This window comes from Aquarana catesbeiana, linkage group LG01, assembly GCF_042186555.1.
Source record: "Aquarana catesbeiana isolate 2022-GZ linkage group LG01, ASM4218655v1, whole genome shotgun sequence".
NCBI lineage: Eukaryota > Metazoa > Chordata > Amphibia > Anura > Ranidae > Aquarana > Aquarana catesbeiana.
In genome coordinates, this window is record NC_133324.1 from 46,106,972 (window position 1) to 46,129,099 (window position 22,128).

The following is a 22,128-nucleotide window of genomic DNA, read 5'->3' on the forward strand; positions in this document are numbered from 1 at the left end:
ATTGGTATCAGTGGGATGAATAGCGCCCTACCATTGGTATCAGTGGGACGAATCATTGGTGTCAGTGGGATGAATAGCGCCCCATCATTGGTATCAGTGGGATGAATAGTGCCCCATCATTGGTATCAGTGGGATGAATAGCGCCCCATCATTGGTATCTATGGGACGAATAGCGCCCCATCATTGGTATCAGTAGCGCCCCATAATTGGTATCAGTGGGATGATTAGCACCCCATCATTGGTGTCAATGGGGTAAATAGCACCCCATCATTGGTATCAGTGGGATGAATAGCGCCCCATCATTGGTATCAGTGGGATGAATAGCGCCCCACCATTGGTATCAGTGGGATAAATAGCGCCCTACCATTGGTATCAGTGGGACGAATCATTGGTGTCAGTGGGATGAATAGTGCCCCATCATTGGTATCAGTGGGATGAATAGCGCCCCATCATTGGTATCTATGGGACGAATAGCGCCCCATCATTGGTGTCAGTGGGAGGAATTATGCCCAAGTTGGCGGTGTCACTGGGAGCAATAGTACCCCAATGTTAGTGTTAGTGGCAAGAATTATGTCCCTGTAGTTGGTTTAAGACAAATAATGCCCCAAGGGCTGGATAAAGGCAAGCAAAGGGCCATATCCAGCCCATAGGCCACAATATGAAGACCACTGCTCTAAATGAAAGGGAAAAAAAATGCCCATGAGGACTCCTGTGATGTTACATAGTTACATAGTAGGTGAGGTTGAAAAAAGACACAAGTCCATCAAGTCCAACCTATGTGTGTGATTATGTGTCAGTATTACATTATATATCCCTGTATATTGTGGTCATTCAGGTGATTATCTAATAGTTTATTGAAGCTATCAATGCTCCCCGCTGAGACCACCGCCTGTGGAAGGGAATTCCACATCCTTGCCGCTCTTACAGTAAAGAACCCTCTACGTAGTTTAAGGTTAAACCTCTTTTCTTCTAATTGTAATGAGTGGCCACGAGTCTTATTAAACTCTCTTCATCATTTGGCCGAGGCCAGAAACCAGGAAGCAAATGAAGAAATGTCAAAAAAAAAAAAAAAAGCATAAAGATTAAGATAACTAATGTGAATGGAGAGCGTTTAGTTCCACTTTAATGAACCTTTTTCAGAAGAGGGGTGTTATATCAGCCAAGCATATACAGAAATCAGAAGACTCAGACACTCACCCGCCTTTAAACCAAGGAGGTTTGGATGGATCTCCATCATCCTGGGTCTGAAGTTGAAAGAAAAGAAGTTAATAGTTGAAAAAAAAAAAGCAAGGAGATCATTTAAATATCATAAAAGATGCACAAAGACTTCCGGAGTCACACTCTCCACTGCACACAACATAACAATACACACATGCGGTTTTCCAGTACATGCAACACAGCATATACATGTTCCAATCTTCAGTACACACAACACATATACACATCCTCCTGTCTCCAGTACACACAACACACACAAAATACACCAGATCCTGCTTCCAACATACTTTAATATACATCTCCTGCTTCCAGTCTACATGTCACATATATATACACATATATCCAGTAAGAATAAGAGTATCACCCCAAAGACTCTGCAGTCTGGAAATGTTTATATCCACACAGAAATCCACAGGTATCGAAGGATACTTTATGTCATGATAACCAAGTCCTTGTCCTACCAGCTAACATAGAGTTGAAAACCCTGATGAAGGGGTTCTTAGCCTGGGAAACGAGTTGAATTTCTATGATACAATAAACACTTTCAGACTAGAGAATCTTTAATGTCACGCTCTTATTTACTTACTTTCTCTAGATTTTATCTGAGACACCCAAATAGGGGGGTTCCTCCATATACCAGAATGAGGAGTAACCCTAGATTCAGCACCTCTCTTTCATACTTCTTCATATACATCTTGTCACAGATACCCTTCCATTACCAGAACAAGACGGGCACCTACAATTCCTCTGTAGATCAACATGCATGCCACTCAGACTATGATATGTTTACACATTCCTGTTACAGTGCCTGGAAAAAGTATTCACACCCCTTGAAATATTCCCCGTTTTCATATGTTACAACCAAAAAAACGTAAATGTATTTTATTGGGATTTTATGTGATAGACCAACACAAAGTGGCACATAATTGTGAAGTGGAAGGAAAATGATAAATGGTTTTCAAAATCATTTGTATGGCGCCCCCTGAGTCAATACTTTGTAGAACCACCTTTCACTGCAATTACAGCTACAAGTCTTTTTGGGGATGTCTCTACCAGCTTTGTACATCTAGAGAGGGACATTTTTGCCCATTCTTCTTTGCAAAATATCTCAAGCTCTGCCAGATTGGATGGAGAGCGTCTGTGAACAGCAATTTTCAAGTCTTTCCACAGATTCTCAATTGGATTTAGGTCTGGACTTTGACTGGGCCATTCTAACACATGAATATGCTTTGATCTAAACCATTCCATTGTAGCTCTGGCTGTATTTTTAGGGTTGTTGTCCTGCTGGAAGGTGAACCTCCGCCCCAGTCTCAAGTCTTTTGAGGACTAACAGGTTTTCTTCTAATGCCGCGTACACACGACCGGTTTAGCCGTCAGAATAAACTCCGAAGGTTTCTCCGACGGCATTCCAATCAAGCGGTCTTGCCTATACACGGTCAATCCAAAGTCCGACCAAAGTCTGACCGTCAAGAACGCGGTGACGTACAGCACGTACGATGGGAATAGAAAAAGGAAGTGCAATAGCCAGTAGCCAATAGCTTCCGTCTCTTACTTGCTTCAGAGCACGAGTTGTTTTTGGTCTGTCGGAACAGCATACAGACGAGCGGTTTTCCTGATAGGAATTGGTTCCCTTGAAAATATTTAGAGCATGTTCTATTTCTAGGTGACTCAGAATTAAAAAAAAAAAAAAAAGTCTGATGAGGCACACACACGATCGGAATAGACGATGAAAAGCTTCTGTCGGACTTTTTCTATCAAACATTCCGCTCGTGTGTATGCGGCATTAGATTGCCCTGTATTTGGCTCCATCCATTTTCCTATCAACTCTGACCAGCTTCCCTGTCCTTGCTGAAGAAAAGTATCCCCACAACATGATGCTGCCACCACCATGTTTCGCAGTGGGGATGGTGTGTTCAGGGTGATGTGCAGTGTTAGTTTCCTGTCACACATAGCGTTTTGATTTTAGGCCAAAAAGTTCAATTCATCAGACCAGAGCACCTTCTTCCACATGTTGCTGTGTCCTCCACATGGCTTCTCGCAAACTCCAAACAGGACTTCTTATGGTTTTCTTTCAACAATGGCTTTTTTCTTGTCACTCTTCCATAAAGACCAGATTTGTGGAGTGCACGACTAATAGTTGTCCTGTGGACAGATTCTCCCACCTGAGCTGTGGATCTCTGCAGTTCCTCCAGAGTTACCATGGGCCTCTTGGCTCTTCTCTGATGAATGTTCTCCTTGCCCGGCCGGTCAGTTTAGGTGGACGGCCATGTCTTGGTAGGTTTGCAGTTGTGGAATACTCTTTCCATTTTCAGATGATGGATTGAACAGTGCTCTGTGAGATGTTCAAAGCTTGGGATATTTTTTAGATCCTAACCCTGCTTTAAACTTCTCCACAACTTTATTCCTGACCTGACTGGTGTGTTCCTTGGCCTTCATGATGCTCTTTGTTCACTAAGGTTCTTTAACAAACCCCTGAGGACTTCACAGAACAGCTGGATTTATACTGAGATTAAACTACACACAGGTGGACTCTATTTACTAATTAGAGGACTTCTGAAGGCAATTTGGTTCCACTAGATTTTAGTTAGGGGTATCAGAGTAAAGGGACTGAATACAAATGCACGCCACACTTTTCAGACATTTGAAAAAAATGTGAAAACCATTTATCATTTTCCTTCCACTTCACAATCATGTGTCACTTTGTGTTGGTCTATCACATAAAATCCATTTATGTTTTTGGTTGTAACATGACAAAATACGGAAAATTTCAAGGGGTGCGAATACTTTTTCACAGCACTGCATTTGTGCTATACACACAGTCACACCAAAAAAACACTTTCTAGTATTTGCACTGTATTTATTTCCCATGTACCAAGCAAGGCTCTGTCCTTACCAAGCAAGGCTCTGTCCTGCATGTACCAAGCAAGGCTCTGTCCTGCATGTACCAAGCAAGGCTCTGTCCTGCATGTACCAAGCAAGGCTCTGTCCTGCATGTACCAAGCAAGCTCTGTTGCCTGTGCACCAAGGAGACTCTGTTCCCAGTGAACCAAAGAGGCTCTGACCTCCATGTACTGTAAAAAAAAAGCAAAAGAAAAAAAAAAAAAAAAAAGAAAAGAAAAAGACTTTGTTCCTCTTCACCAAGGGGGGGCTCTGTGTTCCTCTGTACATAACAGACTCCATCACTCCACACAGAACAAGCCCTATACCACTGCACAGAAAAAGCTCGGGAGGGGGGGGGGGTTTACTAAAACTGGTGCACACAGAATCCGAAGCAGCTGTGCATAGCAACCAATCAGCTTCTGACTTCAGATTGTTCTATTAACCACTTCACCCCCCGAAGATTTTACCCCGTTCCTGACCAGAGCATTTTTTGCGATTTGGCGCTGCGTCGCTTTAACTGACAATTACGCGGTCGTGCAACGTTTTACCCAAACAAAATTGACGTCCTTTTTTTCCCACAAATAGAGCTTTCTTTTGGTGGTATTTGATCACCTCTGCGGATTTTTATTTTTTGCGCTATAAACAAAAAAAGAGCGAAAATTTTGAAAAAAAAGCAATATTTTTTACTTTTTGCTATAATATCCCCCCCCCCCAAAAAAAATTATATATATATATATATATATATATATATATATATATATAAAATCCTTCTCAGTTTAGGTCCATATGTATTCTTCTACATATTTTTAGTAAAAAAAAAAAAAAAAAAATCGCAATAAGCGTATATTGGTTTGCGCAAAAGTTATGAAGTATAATGTCTACAAAATAGGGGATAGATTTATGCAATTTTTATTATTTTTTTTTTATTAGTAATGGTGGCGATCTGTGATTTTTATCACGACTGCGTCATTACGGCGGACACATCGGACACTTTTAACACTATTTTGGGACCATTGTCATTTATACAGCGATCAGTTGTATAAAAATGCACTGATTACTGTGTAAATGACACTGGCAGGGAAGGGAGTTAAACACCAGGGGGCGATCAAGGGGTTAAGTGTGTCCTAGGGAGTGATTCTAACTGTGGTGGGGATGGGCTTCAACACGAATGACAGCGATTACTGCTCCCAATGGGGAGCAGTGATCGCTGTCACGTCACTAGGCAGAACAGAGAAATGCCTTGTTTACATAAGCATCTCCTCGTTCTACCACTCCACACCGCAATCGCGGGCCGCCGGTGAACACCGAGTTCCCGGGACCCGCGGGCACGCGCGCCAGCCTGATAGGCGTCAGGTTTAAAGGGATGTACGCCCATTTGCTTGCCTGTGCCATTCTGCCGATGTACATCTGTGTGCGGCGGTCAGTAAGCGTTTAAGCTCCGACAATACAACCTAGAAGCTGATTGGTTACTTTGCACAGCTACATTTAGTGTGGTCCAGTTTTAGTAAATCTCCTCCTCTGTGTCTCTGCACATAGCATCTCTGGTCTTTATTAGCAGCACTCATATCACCAGTCACAAATAATAACCACAACCATGACAGGAGGGCACACATACATAAGCATGGGGGAAAAGGGGGGGAGGGGGGGGCAGGTATAAAAACTCAAATAACCTGAAATTCAGCTCTATTCCCCTCTGTGGAAGAAAAAAAAAGGAGGAGGAAGAGAAGGTTAATACAGACTCTGTCTGTCCTACCGGGTGTAAGACCTTCCAGGACAAATGAGGACACGTGTGGAGGTGACAAGGTGGTTCATGCAACTTTACCCCGCAACCCCAACCAAGGCAAACGACGTGCCACCAAAAAGGACAAATGGAGCGAGGACCAGGAATGATCCAGGATGATGGTGTACGTGTTCTACAAGACGGATTAGAGAGCTTCTGTATCCATCAGAGGTGTTTAATTAGACACTAAAGGGAGGTAAATGGTGACCTTAGTCTCCAGTCAACTCCTTCAATTTATTTTCCAGCCTAGATGGGATGCTGATTGAGATACACGGAAAATATATATATATAGAATTTTGTTTTATCACATAGTAATGTCATCCTCTACCACAGAAGAGACACGAGAGGCCAAGAACCAGAATTTAGCAGCTGTTGTCTTTTTTACATAATGAAAGGTCTATGTTATCAGATTCTCCGAATGAAGATCTTCCTGATTGTCAAATCAAACCCTCCGAAAGATTAAAAAAATAAATAAATAAAAAAATTCACCTTTTCATTTTCCCTATTGTGCAAAGAATGGGGAGGAAAGAAGTAAGAGGGCAAGGGGAGGAGGAGGAGGAAAGGGGAGGAGGAGGAGGAGGAAAGGGAAGGCCGAGGAACAAGAATAAGTGGGTAAGGGGAGGAGGAAAGGGAAGGCTGAGGAGCTGAAAGAGAGGAGGTGGAAGGGGAAGGCAGGGGAGCCCGAGGAGAAAAGGGAAGGCAGGGAAAGAGGTGGAGGAAAGGGAAGGCAGAGGAACGAGAAGAGGGAGCGAGGAGGAGGAAAGGGAAGGCAGAGGAACCCAAGGGGGGGGGGGGGAGCAGAGGAACCCAAAGGGGGGGGGGGGCACAGAGGAACCTGAAGAGGGAGGGGAGGAAAAGGAAGGCAGAGGAACCCAAAGAGGGAGAGAGTCAAAGAAAAGGGAAGGCAGAAGAACCAGACATGAGTAAGGAAAGGAGGGAAAGGAAGGCAAATTACAGAGGAACCGGAAGAGGGAGAGAGGAGGAGGAAAGGGAAGGCAGAGAAACCAGAAGAGGAAAGAGGAGGAGGAGGAAAGGGAAGACAGGGGTACCGGAAAGAGGAAAGAGGTGGAGGAAACGGAAGACAGGGGAACGAGAAGCGGTAGCGAGGAGGAGGAAAGGGAAGGCAGGGGACCTGGAAGGAGGAGAGAGGGAGAGGAGGAAAGGGAAGGCTGGGGAACCATAAAAGGGAGAGAGGAGATGGAGGAAAGGGAAGGCAGGGAAAACTGGAAGGAGGGAGGGAGGAGAAAGGAAAACAAAAGGGAAGGCAGGGAAAACCGGAAGGAGGGAGGAAGGAGAAAGGAAGACGAAAGGGAAGGCAGGGGAACTGGAAAGAGGAGAGAGGAGAAGGAGGAAAGGGAAGGCAGGGGAACCAGAAGAGGGAGAGAGGAGGAGGAGGAGGAGGAAAGGGAAGGCAGGGGAACCGGAAGAGGGAGAGAGGAGGAGGAGGAGGAGGAGGAGGAGGAGGAGGAGGAAAGGGAAGGCAGGGGAACCGGAAGGAGGAGAGAGGAAGAGGAAGAGGAAAGGGAAGGCAGGGGAACTGGAAAAGCGAGAGAGGAGGTGGAAATGAAAGGCAGAAGAGCCAGAAGAGTGTTAGTTGAGGAGGAAAGGAAAGGCAGGGGAACCGGAAGTGCGTTAGGAAAGGAGCCTGGAAGAGGGAGATGGGAGGAGGAAATGGAACACGGAGGAGCTGGAAGTGGGAAAGGGCAGGAGGAAAGGCAACACAGAGAAGATAGATGTGGATAAGGGAAGGAAGGAAGAAAGGGAAAAACAGAAGAGGATGGAAGAGGAAAGGGGTTGGGGAAGAGGAGAACGGGAAAGTAAAAACAAACATTCATATGGGAAAGAGGAAACAGCAAAGAGAAAAGTACGTAGAAAAGTATATGAAAAACTAAATGGGGAAAGGAAAACTGCAGAAGAAATGTGAAGCTAACTGGACTCATATTGGGCACTATATTGCCAACAGAATGCCATACATTATTCTCTGACCCAGGTATCAGACCTAACAAAACGAACATGGCTTAAAAAAAAAAAAAAATGCCTGACGAAAAGTGTCCTTCCCTTAATACCAACCAGATCCTCCCCAAATAACTGACAGCCGGTGTACAACTGGTCTCTGTACGGGAGGACCATCATTATTTATACATTCTGCCTGTGGATCTACATAATAAATTGAAATGCATTGGTGTCCTTGTTATGGATAACGTGTGAGCTCGTTAGAGAACACTGACAGGGGTGGAGAATATGTTGTGAAGCTCATTAATATTTATAACGCTGGAGCCTTACGCTCGCCCACAGAAGAAACTATAGCCTATAAAAGGTATGATGCTATTGCTATGCTGTGCCCATTATGGTAACATAACGAGCCTGAGCCCAAATGGAACTTACCCAGGAAGTGTATTTATATATGTAATTTAAAGCTAAACTCCAGGCAGATAGAAAAGACATAAATGAATGCAGCTTTGTAATAATATGTCACTCTATTTTGGAAAATGCAACAGTGTGAATACCTGACCTGGTATCAGCCTCTTACAGTCCCAGTACAGTAGAGCTTAGACTGGGAGATGGAAAAGCAACACAAAAGCCATGCTGAAAGGAGGAGAGAGCAGAGTGACAGATTAGATCAGTCTGCTACTTCTCCCTGACCCTCTAATCATAGACCGGGGAGCAGGGAAGATTGGAGCTGTGCTGTGTGGTAGAGCTTTGTTAGTCTCAGGGCAGAAACACAAATCCTTTGACAGGTTAAAAAATCTCTCATACATGTATTTCCTCTTTGTATTTAGCCATTTGCCTGGAGTTCAGTTTTAAATAAGTCCAGCATTTGGAATAGAGTAAGTCAATATTTGATGTGGATCGTTAGTATTAGTGGTGCACCGAAATGAACATTCCGGTGCCGAAAGCAAAAGAAAAAAAAAAAAAAAAATTACACTTGGCCGAAAACCGAAACTGAAATGGACAGTTTTTTAACAAATCTGTGGCTGGCATGTTTCCATTGAAGTCAATGGGACGTAAGTTTGAAATGAAGTCATTGGGATGCAAGGTTGCATTGAAGTCAATAGAAGTTTTTTCATTGAAGTCAAAGGGACGTGATTTTGCATCTTTTTTTTTTTTTCTATCGGCAAAGTGCTGATAACCCTATTGGCGGCTGATATATCGGCACATCCCTAATTAGTATTTATTTATATTTGTCTATTTCTTACCACATTTTGTGCATTTCCCTTATGCTTTTGATTAGCACCTACAAACATTACCCAAAACTGATCATATACAAGGGGTATCTAATTTCACATAACAGAGATCAGTAATAAATGATCTGTTGGTATACAGTAGTCTATGACAAGTTTCTTCTTCTTATAACATGATTCATTATTCATGTATCTGTGCAAAAACCCATTAAGAGATAAGAGCCGGTGTAATTAACAAGTACAGAGATCACTGCGGTGTGATTTAATGCTAAAAAATCATTTATAGCCACCTTAATAAGTTAATATACCTTTTCATGTAAGATGAGCAATGATGGGGTTTGTGCTTCCTGAGAACTCATGCTGGTCAGTGGTGTTATCCACCGTTATCTCCAGGATTTAAAGTCTCTGTAGGTGGTCCATGAGAACAGATGGATTCGGGTGGAGCTGCCCTCTTGAGGGACCTTTTGCTCTGAGGGGTCCTTGAACCTGGCCAACTGGCAGAAAGAGGCTCAAAACCGTTATGGCAAAAGTTTCAGACACATTGGTATCGTGTACCTTCAGCCTTGTCCAGCATATACTCTTCAGTCACAGATCTTTGTTGGAGAGGTTGCGGCCAGCGCGTTACGCTCCTGCAATTTGTGGTGGGAGTGTCCCACGATAAGTCCTTTTTGGTCAGATATTAATGATCAGATAAAAGCCGTTTTGGATGTAGATATCCGATTGTCTCCGATTGTTCACTTCCTGCTCCATATTCCAACCCTCCCACTTGGTCATTATAAGCAAAGTGCCTTACAGCACCTTTTAAATGTGGCTAAGAGACCGATTCCTATTTACTGGAAAAGGGCTCAGGTTCCCAATAGGGAGGAATGGATCAGGAAAGTGAATGAAATCATGGAAGGGGTGGAGTGGGTGGCGACATGTAAGGACGGACGGGAGCGCTTCTCTTAGTGTTTGGGCGACTGCGATGGAACGTAACACACTCCGCTTGAGTGCTTCCATCAGTATATCGCTTCCTAAGTCCTGGAACACGAGACCAATGGTTCTGGCTATATAACCCCCAAGAACCAAACAACACCAGTCTTGGAGTACATCAGGAATAGCCTCCTTTATTTGAGATCTCACGCAAATATATACACCAGGATGACAAAACAAACTGTAACCAGAAACCAAATTAACATGAGTTAATTAACTAATCCTTTAACCAGACAGGTGATTTAGAGATATGACCTTTCAGGGCAGCCTTGACATCACCTAGCTCACCGACTATACAATACACATTATCATAAATATCAACACAGAACTCCTTCATACAATTGCAGGATTAATTAGCACAAACAACAATGGGTGAAAGACTCTTAGAAGCCATACTAGACTTATTTACATTATAGCAGACAACAGACAGACAGGGGGCTTGAGTTGATGACATCAGCCTCTTCTAACAGTATGTGTCCCAACGGTATGAATCAGCCACTATTTCTAATATGGCATATACAGGGTTCCCAGAGTCTGTGTGTCTTGGGGGGACATGGACCTGAATCCAAAGTAACACCACCTCAAGGGTCCCCAGGCATACAGCTTGCAAAGACCACCATTCCCCCAAAATCCAGGGCCCATAATCAGTAGGCAAGAGGCCAGCATTCAGTCCCCTCCAAAAGCCTCTGTCCCGGGTGAGTCTATCACAGCGACCCTGCTTAGGTCCCATCTAGTTTAGACGTAGCTTTTTTTGGAGTTAGCAGAGCCCTCGCTGAAGATACCTACTAGAATACTGCAGCCACTACCCGAGTTTTGTTCTCGTACGTTTCTTGGCGGCTTATGTTTATTACTGCTTTTCTTCCAGCCTCCTGGATTGGTGTGTGTGGGTGCCTGCAGTCCTGGCACATTTTAAATAAGCCCCTTCTGGTTATATGCTATGTTACCAGTATCTTGTTAATCTTGACGTAGATAGCCCAGGTCCACATGGTTTGCTTCCGCTGGGTTGCCCCTCACTGGAGGATGGCCCACCCGGCTTGGGCAGGCTCTCCTTCCACGGATGGACAGCCTCAATCCTCGGTTGCAAGTTTTCAGTACCCTGAAGTACACAGGTTGGATGCGGAGGCTATGGTACCTAACGAACTTAGTTTGCACCTTAACTTTGTTTTCCTTTTTCTCTATGAATAACTCTGTTCACATTTGCTATGCGACACGTGTCATTTATTTTTCTTTTTGTATGAAAATGTTTCTTAAATAAAGATTACATAAAAAAAAAAATAAATAAAAAACGTTATGGCACTAAAGTTGTTATTTTCAAATAAACAGATATTTAACGAACTGTGGATATTTTGTCAAAAAGGGTCAGTCTACCCAATACTGATATTTTATTTTAAGTGGACCCTGGTGGGCTGGATGGCCATAGAATACAACGGTGAGATCTGTTTTGGGTGTTCTTGCTCACCTTCGTGTGTTCCAGATTCTCCGGTTACAGTTTCCATAAAATAATACAGATAAAAAATCCAGCAGGGTTGGTGGGAAGCCCTCATAATGGGCACAGTAGGTGGGCAAATCAGGGAACTCATAGCAGTTATGGTGGGACCCTCCACCCCTATAATGAGAACAGGTCCAATGAGGACCCAGGGTCTCAGCTCAGGGATAGTTTAACTCCTTCATAATTGTCACGACAGGTGGTGCAGATCTAGAAACTCAGTGCAGGGTTGGTGCAAACCCCTCTTAATAGGCACAACAAGTGTAAAGACCTGGGAACTCAGCACAGGGATGGTGAGAATCCCTCATATTTGGCACAAAAGGCGTACAGACTCCGGAACTCAGTGCAGGGATGGTGTGAAATCCCTCATAATGGAAACAAGTGTAGAGACCTGGAAAATCAGCACAGGGATGGAGAGAAACTCTCATAATGGGCAAAACAGGTGTACAGGGATTGTGAGAACTCCTAGTAATGGACGCAGCAAGGTGTACTTCAGGGAACTCAGCACAGGCATGATAAGAACCCCTAATAATGGGCACAGTAGGTGTACAGACCTGGGAACTCAGCACAGGGATGGTGGGAACCCCTCATAATGGGCACAGCAGGTGTACAGACCTGGGAACACAGCACAGGGATGGTGGGCTTCCTTCATAATTGGCACAACAGGTGGTGCAGATCTTGAAACTCAGTGCAGGGTTGGTGGGAACCCCTCCTAATGGACACAACAGGTGTGAAGACCCGGGAACTTAGCACAAGGATGGTGAGAATCCCTTATATTGGGCACAGAAGGTGTACAGACTCAGGAACTCAGTGCAGGGATGGCGTGAAATCCCTCATAATGGAAACAACGTGTGTAGAAACCTGGAAAATCAGCACATGGGTAGAGAGAAACCCTCATAATGGGCAAAGCAGGTGTTCAGGGATTGTGAGAACCCCTAGTAATGGGCGCAGTAATGTGAACTTAGCACAGGCATGATGAGAACCCCTCATAATGAGCACAGCAAGTGTAGAGACCTGGGAACTCAGAACAGGGATGGTGGGAACCCCTCATAATGGGCACAGCAGGCGTACAAACTCAGGAACTCAGTGCAAGGATAGTGTGAAATCCCTCAAAATGGGCACAAGTGTGGAGACCTGGAAAATCAGCACAGGGATGGAGAGAAACTCTCATAATGGCCAAAGCAGATGTACAGGGATTGTAAGAATCCCTAGTATTAGGCACAGCAATGTGTACTCGAGGGAACTTAGCACAGGGATGGTTGGAGCCCCTGATAATGGGCACAGCAGGTGTACAGACCCGGGAACACAGCACAGGCATGAGAACCCCTCATAATGGGCACAGCAGGTGTACAGGCTTGGGAACTCAGCACAGGGATGGTGGGAGCCCCTCATAATGGGCACAGTTTGTGTACAGACCTGGGAACTCAGCACAGGGATGGTGGAAAACCCTCATAATGGGCAAAGCAGGTGTACAGATAAAAAACACAGCACAGTCATTCCTTTTAAAAAAAAAATCCAAACAAGAAAGCACAATGTGAGTGACATTCATCTGCTTGTCTATGAAATAGAAGTGTCCCCATATAATTATTTTCAGTGTCTCTATACACTGAAAGGTTCTCCGCTCTCTCTGGAGGTTTCTGCGCCTCCTCCATTTATTAATAGCAGCGCCGGCACTGCATTTGTTTTCCGCTCACTAGGTGGGATATGTACAAATAATTAAAGCTGCTGCACATCAAAGTGTTTTGTAGCCGTCAGATACAAAATTCCGGGAGCCGTCAGCCTGCAGACAATTCCTGAGCGTTATCGACTATCAGCTCGCAGCAGAATACGATGGCAATTCCTCATCTGTCATTGCCTGAAGGGGTGGTGGTGGTGGGTGGTGGGGCATCATGGGGTTTCCCTGCCGGTTACCGTGGTTGTGCTGCAGCCCGGCTCAATAGAAAGGCTGCACATTCCACACTCACATATAGAATCTCAAATTAGTATAAGATAGTGAGAATCCATCCTTGCTTTGGTGACCTTTTTAATTATGCCTGCTAAGCTCACAAATCAGAATTCATTCCCATGGGACACAAATGCCTCAGGGTTGATGTAAAAATAAATAAATAAACGTGCCCATTTTATTGGGTTGATGTTGAACAATGAATTTCCTTTCTATTTTACGCGTGCATACAGCTACCATGAGTACCGTAAGCCAGCCATAGACGGTTAGAATCTCGGCTGGTTCAGCAGGGACAGGCCAAGATTCAAACCATGTAGGGGCAGGCTCCTACCCAGTATGGTTGACCCAAGCTGACAATCAGCCTGTCGGATTTTACATGCGATTATTGCTAGCGGCTATTATACCTGCTGGGAGTAATCGTTGTGTTCTCCTGATGGGGAAGGCCCCCCCGCTGGGAGAACACAATGGCTCCCCCAGGAGGGATTCCCCCATCAACTCTGACTGTGCCAATTTTCTTTCCTCCATCTATGGCCAGCTTTAATCTGTCTTGATATCGGCCTCAACTACTTTGCACACCTTTTGTTTTAATGCAGCTACAATGCATTTAGCAGTTTTAAACTGAAAGTTTAATTGGGCTTTAAGCTTCATCCAGTAAAATCTCAAAAATGATACAGAAAGGTAGAATTGGACAGACAGGGTGATGTTTGAATGACAAAAGGAACAAGTAGTTGATGGCCGCGGCGGGGGCTGTATTCTTGAGTCGAGGGGAAGGTTTTTCCTCTCATTTTATAAATTATAAATAACTAATAATTAGCAATTACACAGCATCAGGACGTATTCTCCGGAGAGAAGGGGAACAAAAGCTTTTCAGAGTGTTTCAAAATATGTCCATTATGGAGCAGTCAGAGAAGAATGACCCGCTGATTAAGAGATTATGCTCATTGGTGGTGGAAAGGGGAGGCAGTGCGTTCTTCAAACAAGGGGCTGCAAACAACTTCCTACAGAGCGTGGAAGGGGCCTTTCACTTCTCAGCACTCCATGTTCTTGTCAGAAAGCCAACACAAGATCTGCGCTAAAAGCCCCAGACCCTGAAATGGCACCTGGAATCTATCTAATACATGTGTTTTCTGTCATTACCCCTTCCAATGTCAACTGATACCAACTTCTTGTTCCTGAAAACAAATCTGTACCAACATGAGTGCGTTAGAAGTGAAGGAGGGGTTCTAGGAGTTGGGTAGGGCATGCCGCCTTAAAAATAGGGGAAAGGTTTTAGGAGTTGGGGAGGGAAAGCTGCATTGGATGTTGAAGAGGGGTTCTAGAATTTGGGGAGGAAATGCTGCGCTGGGTTTGGAGGAGTGGCCCTAGAAGTGGGGATGGGAATGCTGCATTGGGTGTGGAAGAGGGGTCATAGAAGTTAAGGAGGGGATACAATGTAAGGTTTGAAAGAGTGGGGTTCTAGTAGTTGGGGAAGGGATGCTGCATTAGGTGTGGAGGATGGATCCTAGAAGTTGGGGAGGGGATGCTGCGTTGGGTGTGAAGGATGGATCCTGAAAGTTGGGGAGGGGATGCTGCATTGGATGTGGAGGAGTGATCCTAGAAGTCGGGGAGGGGATGCTGCATTAGGTGTGGGCAGAAGCCCTAGAAGTTGCAAGAGATGTTAGCTTATATGTAGAGGAAAGGTTCCAGCAGCTGCATTAAGTGTGAAGGAGGGTTCCTGGAGTTGGGGATGAGGTGCTCCTCTAGTTATGGAGCAGGGGCTCTATGAGTTTGGGAGCTGAGGGGTTCCAAGAAATGGGGAGGGGATGCTATGGTAGGTGTGGAGGAAATACATTAGAAGTTAGGGAGGAGATGTTGAGTTCGATATGGAGGAATGGTTCCAGCATCTGGCTGGGGGGTGCTGCATAATATGTGAAGGAGGGTTCCAGATGTTGGGGAGGTGATGCTGCATTAGGTATGGAGGAGGGGTTCTAGGAGTTTGGAAGCAGGTTCTATGTGAGGTGTGGAGGAGGGGCTCCAAGAGTTCGGGAGGGGATGCTATGGTAGGTGTGGAGAAATGATTCCAGAAGTTAGAGAGGAGATGCTGTGTTGGGGCATGGAGGAAGGTTTCCAGGAACTGGAGAGGGGATGCTGTATTCAGTGTGGAGAAGGGGTTCTAGGTGTTAGGGAATGGATTATTTTTTTTTCTTTAAGTATGGAGGAGGGGTTCCAGGAGTTTGGTAGAAGATGCTACACTAGGTGTAAAGGCTGGGTTCCAGGAGTTGTGGAGCAGATGCTGTATTAGGACATGGAGGAAGGGTTCCAGGAGTTGGAGAGGAGATATTGTGTTGGGTGTGGAGGAAAGGTTTCTAAGTGTTAGGGAGGGGTTGCTTTGGGGATTGGGGATTGATATGCTATGTTAGGTGCAGAGGGGGAGCAATGAGGCTTGGGGGTTCAAAGTAAGAAAGTAACTGGGTAAAAATGTTAGCTACAAGGGAAGTCATGGGGGTTGCAGAACTTAGTCTGGAGCAGCAGATGCAGAACTGAAGCTCAAGGGCAACATCTCAGAAGTCCTGATCTCTATATATGATCCATGACAATGACTTAAAGTATTGAAGCCAGAGTGGGATCCATCACATTTTTCAAGATCTAGTTGAAGGCCAAGGGACAGAACGCTGGAGCATTAGATCATGGCACCTGATGAGGTTTCACCTATTGTTCTCTGGGAAAAAGAAAAGCCTGGTCATAGCTTCATAATCCCTTCTATAATTACTGCATGTGCTATTGCATTTAGTAACACGTCTTTGATTCACAGTACTGGCAACTCTGTGCCAGTTCAAATGAGGCAATAAATGGGACAAGGATAAGCAATTTTAAACTCTCATTTAAAATGCCTTCCATTAACACTCTACCTTGCAGCACAAGAATATAAAACAGGTGCACTTTAAAATGACAAATGCATATAAAACCCCCTTTGTGAAAACTTCCCGAAGAAACTGAGACATTATCTGCTTGATTGCAGACTGATCAGCCCGATGTTGAGCTGTCCCTGTCAGAACGATGCGTATATTCTCCAGTGAAAGTGTTAGATCAGAAGTGCCTGTCTCCATTGTAAAGCTGCTAAACATTGCTTCTCAGAAGAGGAATTTAATCCAATATGCTGCTAAGCCTTCTGCCAGGGGAAATGAAATCCTTATTGAAATGAATAGAGCTTAACCCAGAGGGAGCCATGCTGTAAACTGTGTGGTGGTCCGAGGGCTCAAGCCGCTGAATGTGGTTTGATGGACTGTTATCCATCGTACAGGTGGGAGGCATGGATTTTCCGTGAAAGTCTAATAAACAAAGGTCATCTGAGAGAAATTAAATTAAAGGGGCCATAAGCTAAAATGCGTACCTGTTCTTTTGCCCGTGCGGGACAAAGCAACAGGTTCTCTTAGCTCCTCCCCATAGCAGCACATATCCACCTACCCTTTGGTCGCTGGTAGCGAGAGAGTAAGCCTTGAATAAGTCATGATTTGAGGGTTACATAGTCCTAAAGACTCTCATTCTATTGCCACAAAACAGAGCTGGGATAATCAACAAGAGTATTGAGTCACATGATGTACCTACAAGTACCAGGTATTTCCCTTCCCTCCAAGAGTGATGGGGGAGCAAAGGTAAGGTGAGAATATATGCTGGTGTGTAGGAGGTCAGAAAACCTAACCTGCTGCTCTACCCTGCAGTCTGAGGACTAGTCTATTTCCTACTGGAGTAGTTAAGTAATACAAGTACACAATATGGCCAAAAATATGTGGACCCCCCCTCAAAATTATGAATAGAAAACGTGAATATTCTAATACATCCCACCTAGGTGGAATTGTATCTGTAGAGGCAGCAGCTCTCTATCTCAACAGTACCCTCATCCACTGCGCGGACTTACTTTACATATTCCCCCCTCAAAATTATTCAGTTGTTTCCTGTCGCGGGGGCGGGCGGTATGGGGCATTGGTTTGTGTGTGTTGTTACTGTTGCATGCTTTTATTTTTTTAATGTGAGTGTTTTATATATACATGACCCAGATGATGTTCTATTGAACGATAGACTGAACTAGCGCCACGTTACTGCGCTTCTTGGATGTATTTGTGATCACATACCTTGTCTCACCTGTTTATATCATCATTGATTTAAGTGTTCTGCCTTTTACAATAAACCCCATAGTTGATGGGTTTACGCTATGTGGCGGCCTTTTTCTTTTATGAATGGTGGAGTCCATGATTGGGTCTGGTGACAAGGTTGAACGGAAGCTGACCTCACATGCTGGGCATTTTGCCTCCGGGGGGGGGGTTCTACACACTCCCTGCCTATATGTTCCCCTCTGTGGTCAGCGGAGTGGTGGGGCCATAGTCCACATCCCCGCCGTGGGGATGTCGGTGATGACCTGTAAAGGGCAGATGCTGGACGAAACCGATGGCAGTGTGAACCTTACAGTAAGGCCGCGTTCCTCAACTCCTACCAGGCAATGGGCATCTCTTCTTTTCTGTCAGATTGGAGACAGAGCACAGATTACCTGCGGGAACTCTGTCAGGATCAGGGCAGGAACAAGTGCTGGGAAGCTGTCAGCAATGGATTTATAAAGCTTGGCGCACAAGTGATGGACACTGCGGGGTCAACCTACAGACTGTAGTGATGACATGATAATGTGGACAGTGCAACATTTAGGTGGGGCTTGAGCGTTGGGGGGCCCCATGAGTTGTCTTTCTGCCCTGACATGAAGCATCTTGAACGAGTTCTACTCCCAGGGAAGCATCAGGAATTGAGAGAGAGGTCTCTACTCTCTCAGATCTAGCCATCTGCTGAAAGGGGTACCAAATACCGGAAGACATGTTCGGATACCGATAGAAGATGCCCAAATCTTAGTGACTTTTCACACCAAGCACTTTTATTTTCAAGAAGAAAAACATATCTTGCTTTGGATGACAGGGTCGCTTCAAGTGCAGCATAGAAGCATTGAGGTCACCAACCAGGCTTTGCTGTATGGCAAGGGATCCTGTAGCATATGACTGACTGAACAGGATTAAAAATCTTTGGCAGGTGTTAGAGTTCATATAAGCCATGTATATCAGCTTCAATATATCCATTGTTGCACACATAAAATCTCAAGAAGTTAGCAGCAGTTTTCTTTCCCTACTGGAAAGGGAGTTAACCTCTCGCAGCAAGTATACTGCCGAAACAAGGAAAAAAATTGCCGTTCCATTCTCTGTGAAAAAAAAAAAAATGGAGCTCTAAAAACAAACAAAACTATTCCCTATCCTATGCAGATAAAGTGCAATACAGGCCTATAAAAGCATATACTGTATTCAATTAAACTTACATGATCTTAATTGCAAAACAAAGCAATTATCACTATTGTGCCACAAAATAAAGAGGAGATAGCAGAAGGCACAGCTTGCTGGTCTGGCCCCATGAGATTTTAGAGAAATGCACATATTTAATTTCTGGAATGACTAAAAGGTCCGCTCTTGGCGTCACGGAGCTGCGGCAACAATTAGCCCCCACCCCGCCATCGCCTTTCCATCAGCAGCTGGGTACAAGAGGCTCTGTCAGCTACAACCTGTACACTCAGCACATCAATTCAGGTCACATGGAGGTAGCAGCAGGGTCCGTCAGCCGTGGGCTGCTAAATACACTTAATAAAATGTTGCAGGCCTGTCATTTAGGTAGAGACGTGACAATAACAATCTGCTGGAAACATTACAATACGTGCATATGACTTTCATGAAAGTTCTCAGAAAAATCAGGTGGAAAAAAAAAATTATGTGGGGAGAAAAGTATCCACATCAACTTCAGCTGTGTTCTCCTGGAAACATGATTATGGTAAATTAGCCTCAATTTTACCATAAAAAAAAGAAAGCCTAACGCTGGTCTTTTTTTACACTTAAAACCAACCTCCAGCTTCAAAAAAATTATTGAATACCATTTCCACAACACTACCTGGAAACTAACCTAAAAGGTCATTTTTAAAAAGTCCATAAAATACCAATTTACTTATCTCAATCTCCAGTTACGTGACACCGGGGTTCTCAGTCCTCTTTTCTGCACTGCAGAGTTGAAGGGTTTTTCTTCAGGTCCCCACACCGCTCCCTGGTGGCATGGACACTCTTTCCATTGGTTGTCCATCGGTGGGGTCCTCATACAATCCAGAAAACTCCAGCGGTGGCATAACAATGTCACAACGAAGGGCAGCAACAAGACTAGCCAGCTAAGAACCTGAACTTCAACGGAGATTAGCTTTGCATAAAATATGGAAAGGTTCAATCATGCTGTATGTAACTCTAAGGTGGAGCCACTAAGAAGAAGTTTTTGTTGAGGTCTCTGTCCCAAGTTGAGAGATTCTCATGACTAAGCCCTGTGGGTGGGGCAAAACGTGTTGGGAGAGCGTGGCCTGGGCGGAGTCTGGGCTGAGGTTGCTTCTACTCCTTACATGAGGGTTTTATCTGCGGTGCGGCTCTCAGGACTATTTTCTTTTTCCAAGTGGAGAGGGCCACCTGGATTGTAAGTGAAGGAATATCCCACCAAGGGCAAAAAAAACACTTTTTTTATACACCTCACAAAGGTTCTAACCCTCTACAAAGTTTTAGCTGGAGTTGGACTTTTTGAAGTGGTGGCTGACCAGGGAAGCGTCTTGGTTATTGTGGTTTAATGTATCAAGCTGTCTTTTTTAAATTAAGCTGATCTCATTAGGCATCACTCACTGATGTCTGCAGCATCTAAGCCAAACCTTCTATTTAAGCACATATAATTTAGAGTAATTTATGAACAATTATCAACAAGTTGGACACCAGCCGTGGTTTCCTTGACTAACTAGCACCTCAAATTTATCATGCCCTAGATTATTTCTACATTGAAACCAATATCATTATAATGGTCAGAGAAGCTAAAAAGCTTTACCTAGACCAAGAGTAGGCAACCTAAAAGAGGTGGAGATCTACCTGAACAACATGGGAGAAGTAAAAAATCATCGGGCGCAGTGTCGCCTCCTCACACCTGATTTAAACCTCTAATTGCTGTAATATCGTGTTGTAAGCGCATTCATTGCACGGCAATCATGGGTATAAATCAGGTGGCGAGGAGGCAACATATTGCCTCCTCACCACCTGTCAAACAGACTCGGATTGCGTTTCAGAGGAGCAGAAGTGCCTGCTGCGCTTGTGAATGAGCCCTTAGTTGCATGCGGCAGCGGCACCCTTAGGGCTCATTCACATGTAACGTTTGGTGGTGGTAAAAGCCGGCGGTTGAGTTGCTGTTTTACCGCCCCCAATCCCTACCCCCTTTAGCTGCTGAGACAGCACATGAGGTGTACACATGTTGCAGCAGTATTTACTGTATGTCCCCTGTTGCTTTTGGTGGGTGCTACCGCCTGCCATTTGCGACCCATTCAGGTAAATGAGGCCACTCTGCAAGTGCCCCGCAATTGCATACTTTTGTGGGGTCCAAAGGGTTAAAGGAGGTGGCGAGAATATAACACAACACTGCTTTTATGCCGAGTGTATTGCTTCACACTGACCGAAAGATCGCTTCTTTCCTGCTGCTGGCCCTGCTTTGGAAACCGCTGGCCGGGATAAGAGGTGGAGTGCAGTTGGTATCACTCCGCATTGGGACAGGAGCCAGCAGTACAGAGGAGGCATCAGCTTATGCGGCTTTTGCTCCCTACTACTGCTCCAAATGGACAAGTAGTCCCTCTGCATTGCACTCTGATGCTCTGGAATAGCAGGTCAGCAAGCCCAGACAGCGATCTACCAGTCACCTGTCCGCGATCTACTGGTAGATCGCAATCTACAGGTTGCTGACCCCCAACCTAGACCTTCCCTTACCCAACCCTGGACTTCAACCCCTAATGGGAGACAAACATAATAATCCAAATAACCAAATACCAAAATAATTCTAACATAATTTAAAATTCTAACCAAATTCTAAATTCACATAACCACCCAAAATCAAAATTCTGTGTTTTGCATTCCCAAATTAAATTGCATTGTGTAATTTCTCCAAAGGGTCCTTGGGTCTTTTTGTTGGGTGTACCTGGTAGAGCTTTTGAGAAAGCTATTCAAGAGGCATCCATGGAAGATGGTCAGACTACCTGTGCTAGTGCTTCTTGATTCCATCGATATGACGACTATTATTAATACATTTAAGTTTTTCATTACTGGTGGTTTGATCAACAGCAAACTTAAAAGGTTCTTGACCTCTTACATGTGATACAAGAAAAAAGTAAACCGTTAACACAAATATCATACCATACGTGTTCAGTATCATACCACATGTCTGGTACTAAATATATATTCAGATCTGTATCCCACGGCTTACAGTATCTGTCAGTCAAGATGACAGAAAGCAATATAGACTCAGACCTGAACTTTATTAATTATTCCCATATACTGTATGAATATTGGATGAATTATGCTGTTTCACGGCTGCTCAGGGTGAAACGGTTGACCTGACAACACTAAGAGTCTGTCCTCCCACGCCGTATCTACACAACTCTGAGATCGAGGACTTGGTAGAAATATACTGGTGAAGGGTTATATCTTTTAATATATAAATATAATATATGTATATCAAATACATATAGCAGAAAGCACTGCTGCGATAAAGACAAGATTCAAGCTAATTTGCAGGTCTGTGGTTTAGAGTTAGCCTGCAAATACTTTTTGTT

The 22,128-nt window shown here is 44.4% G+C and overlaps 1 protein-coding gene across 1 annotated transcript in view; it reads right to left on the reverse strand.

The window, feature by feature from the left end:
* The window catches only part of LOC141130885 (protein unc-13 homolog B-like), a gene marked incomplete in the record, with an annotated part of 525,591 nt that overhangs the window by 175,112 nt on the left and 328,351 nt on the right, over positions 1–22,128 (reverse strand). The window contains 1 exon segment of the mRNA XM_073618170.1: positions 1,198–1,244. Coding sequence (XP_073474271.1) covers positions 1,198–1,244 — 47 coding nt within the window.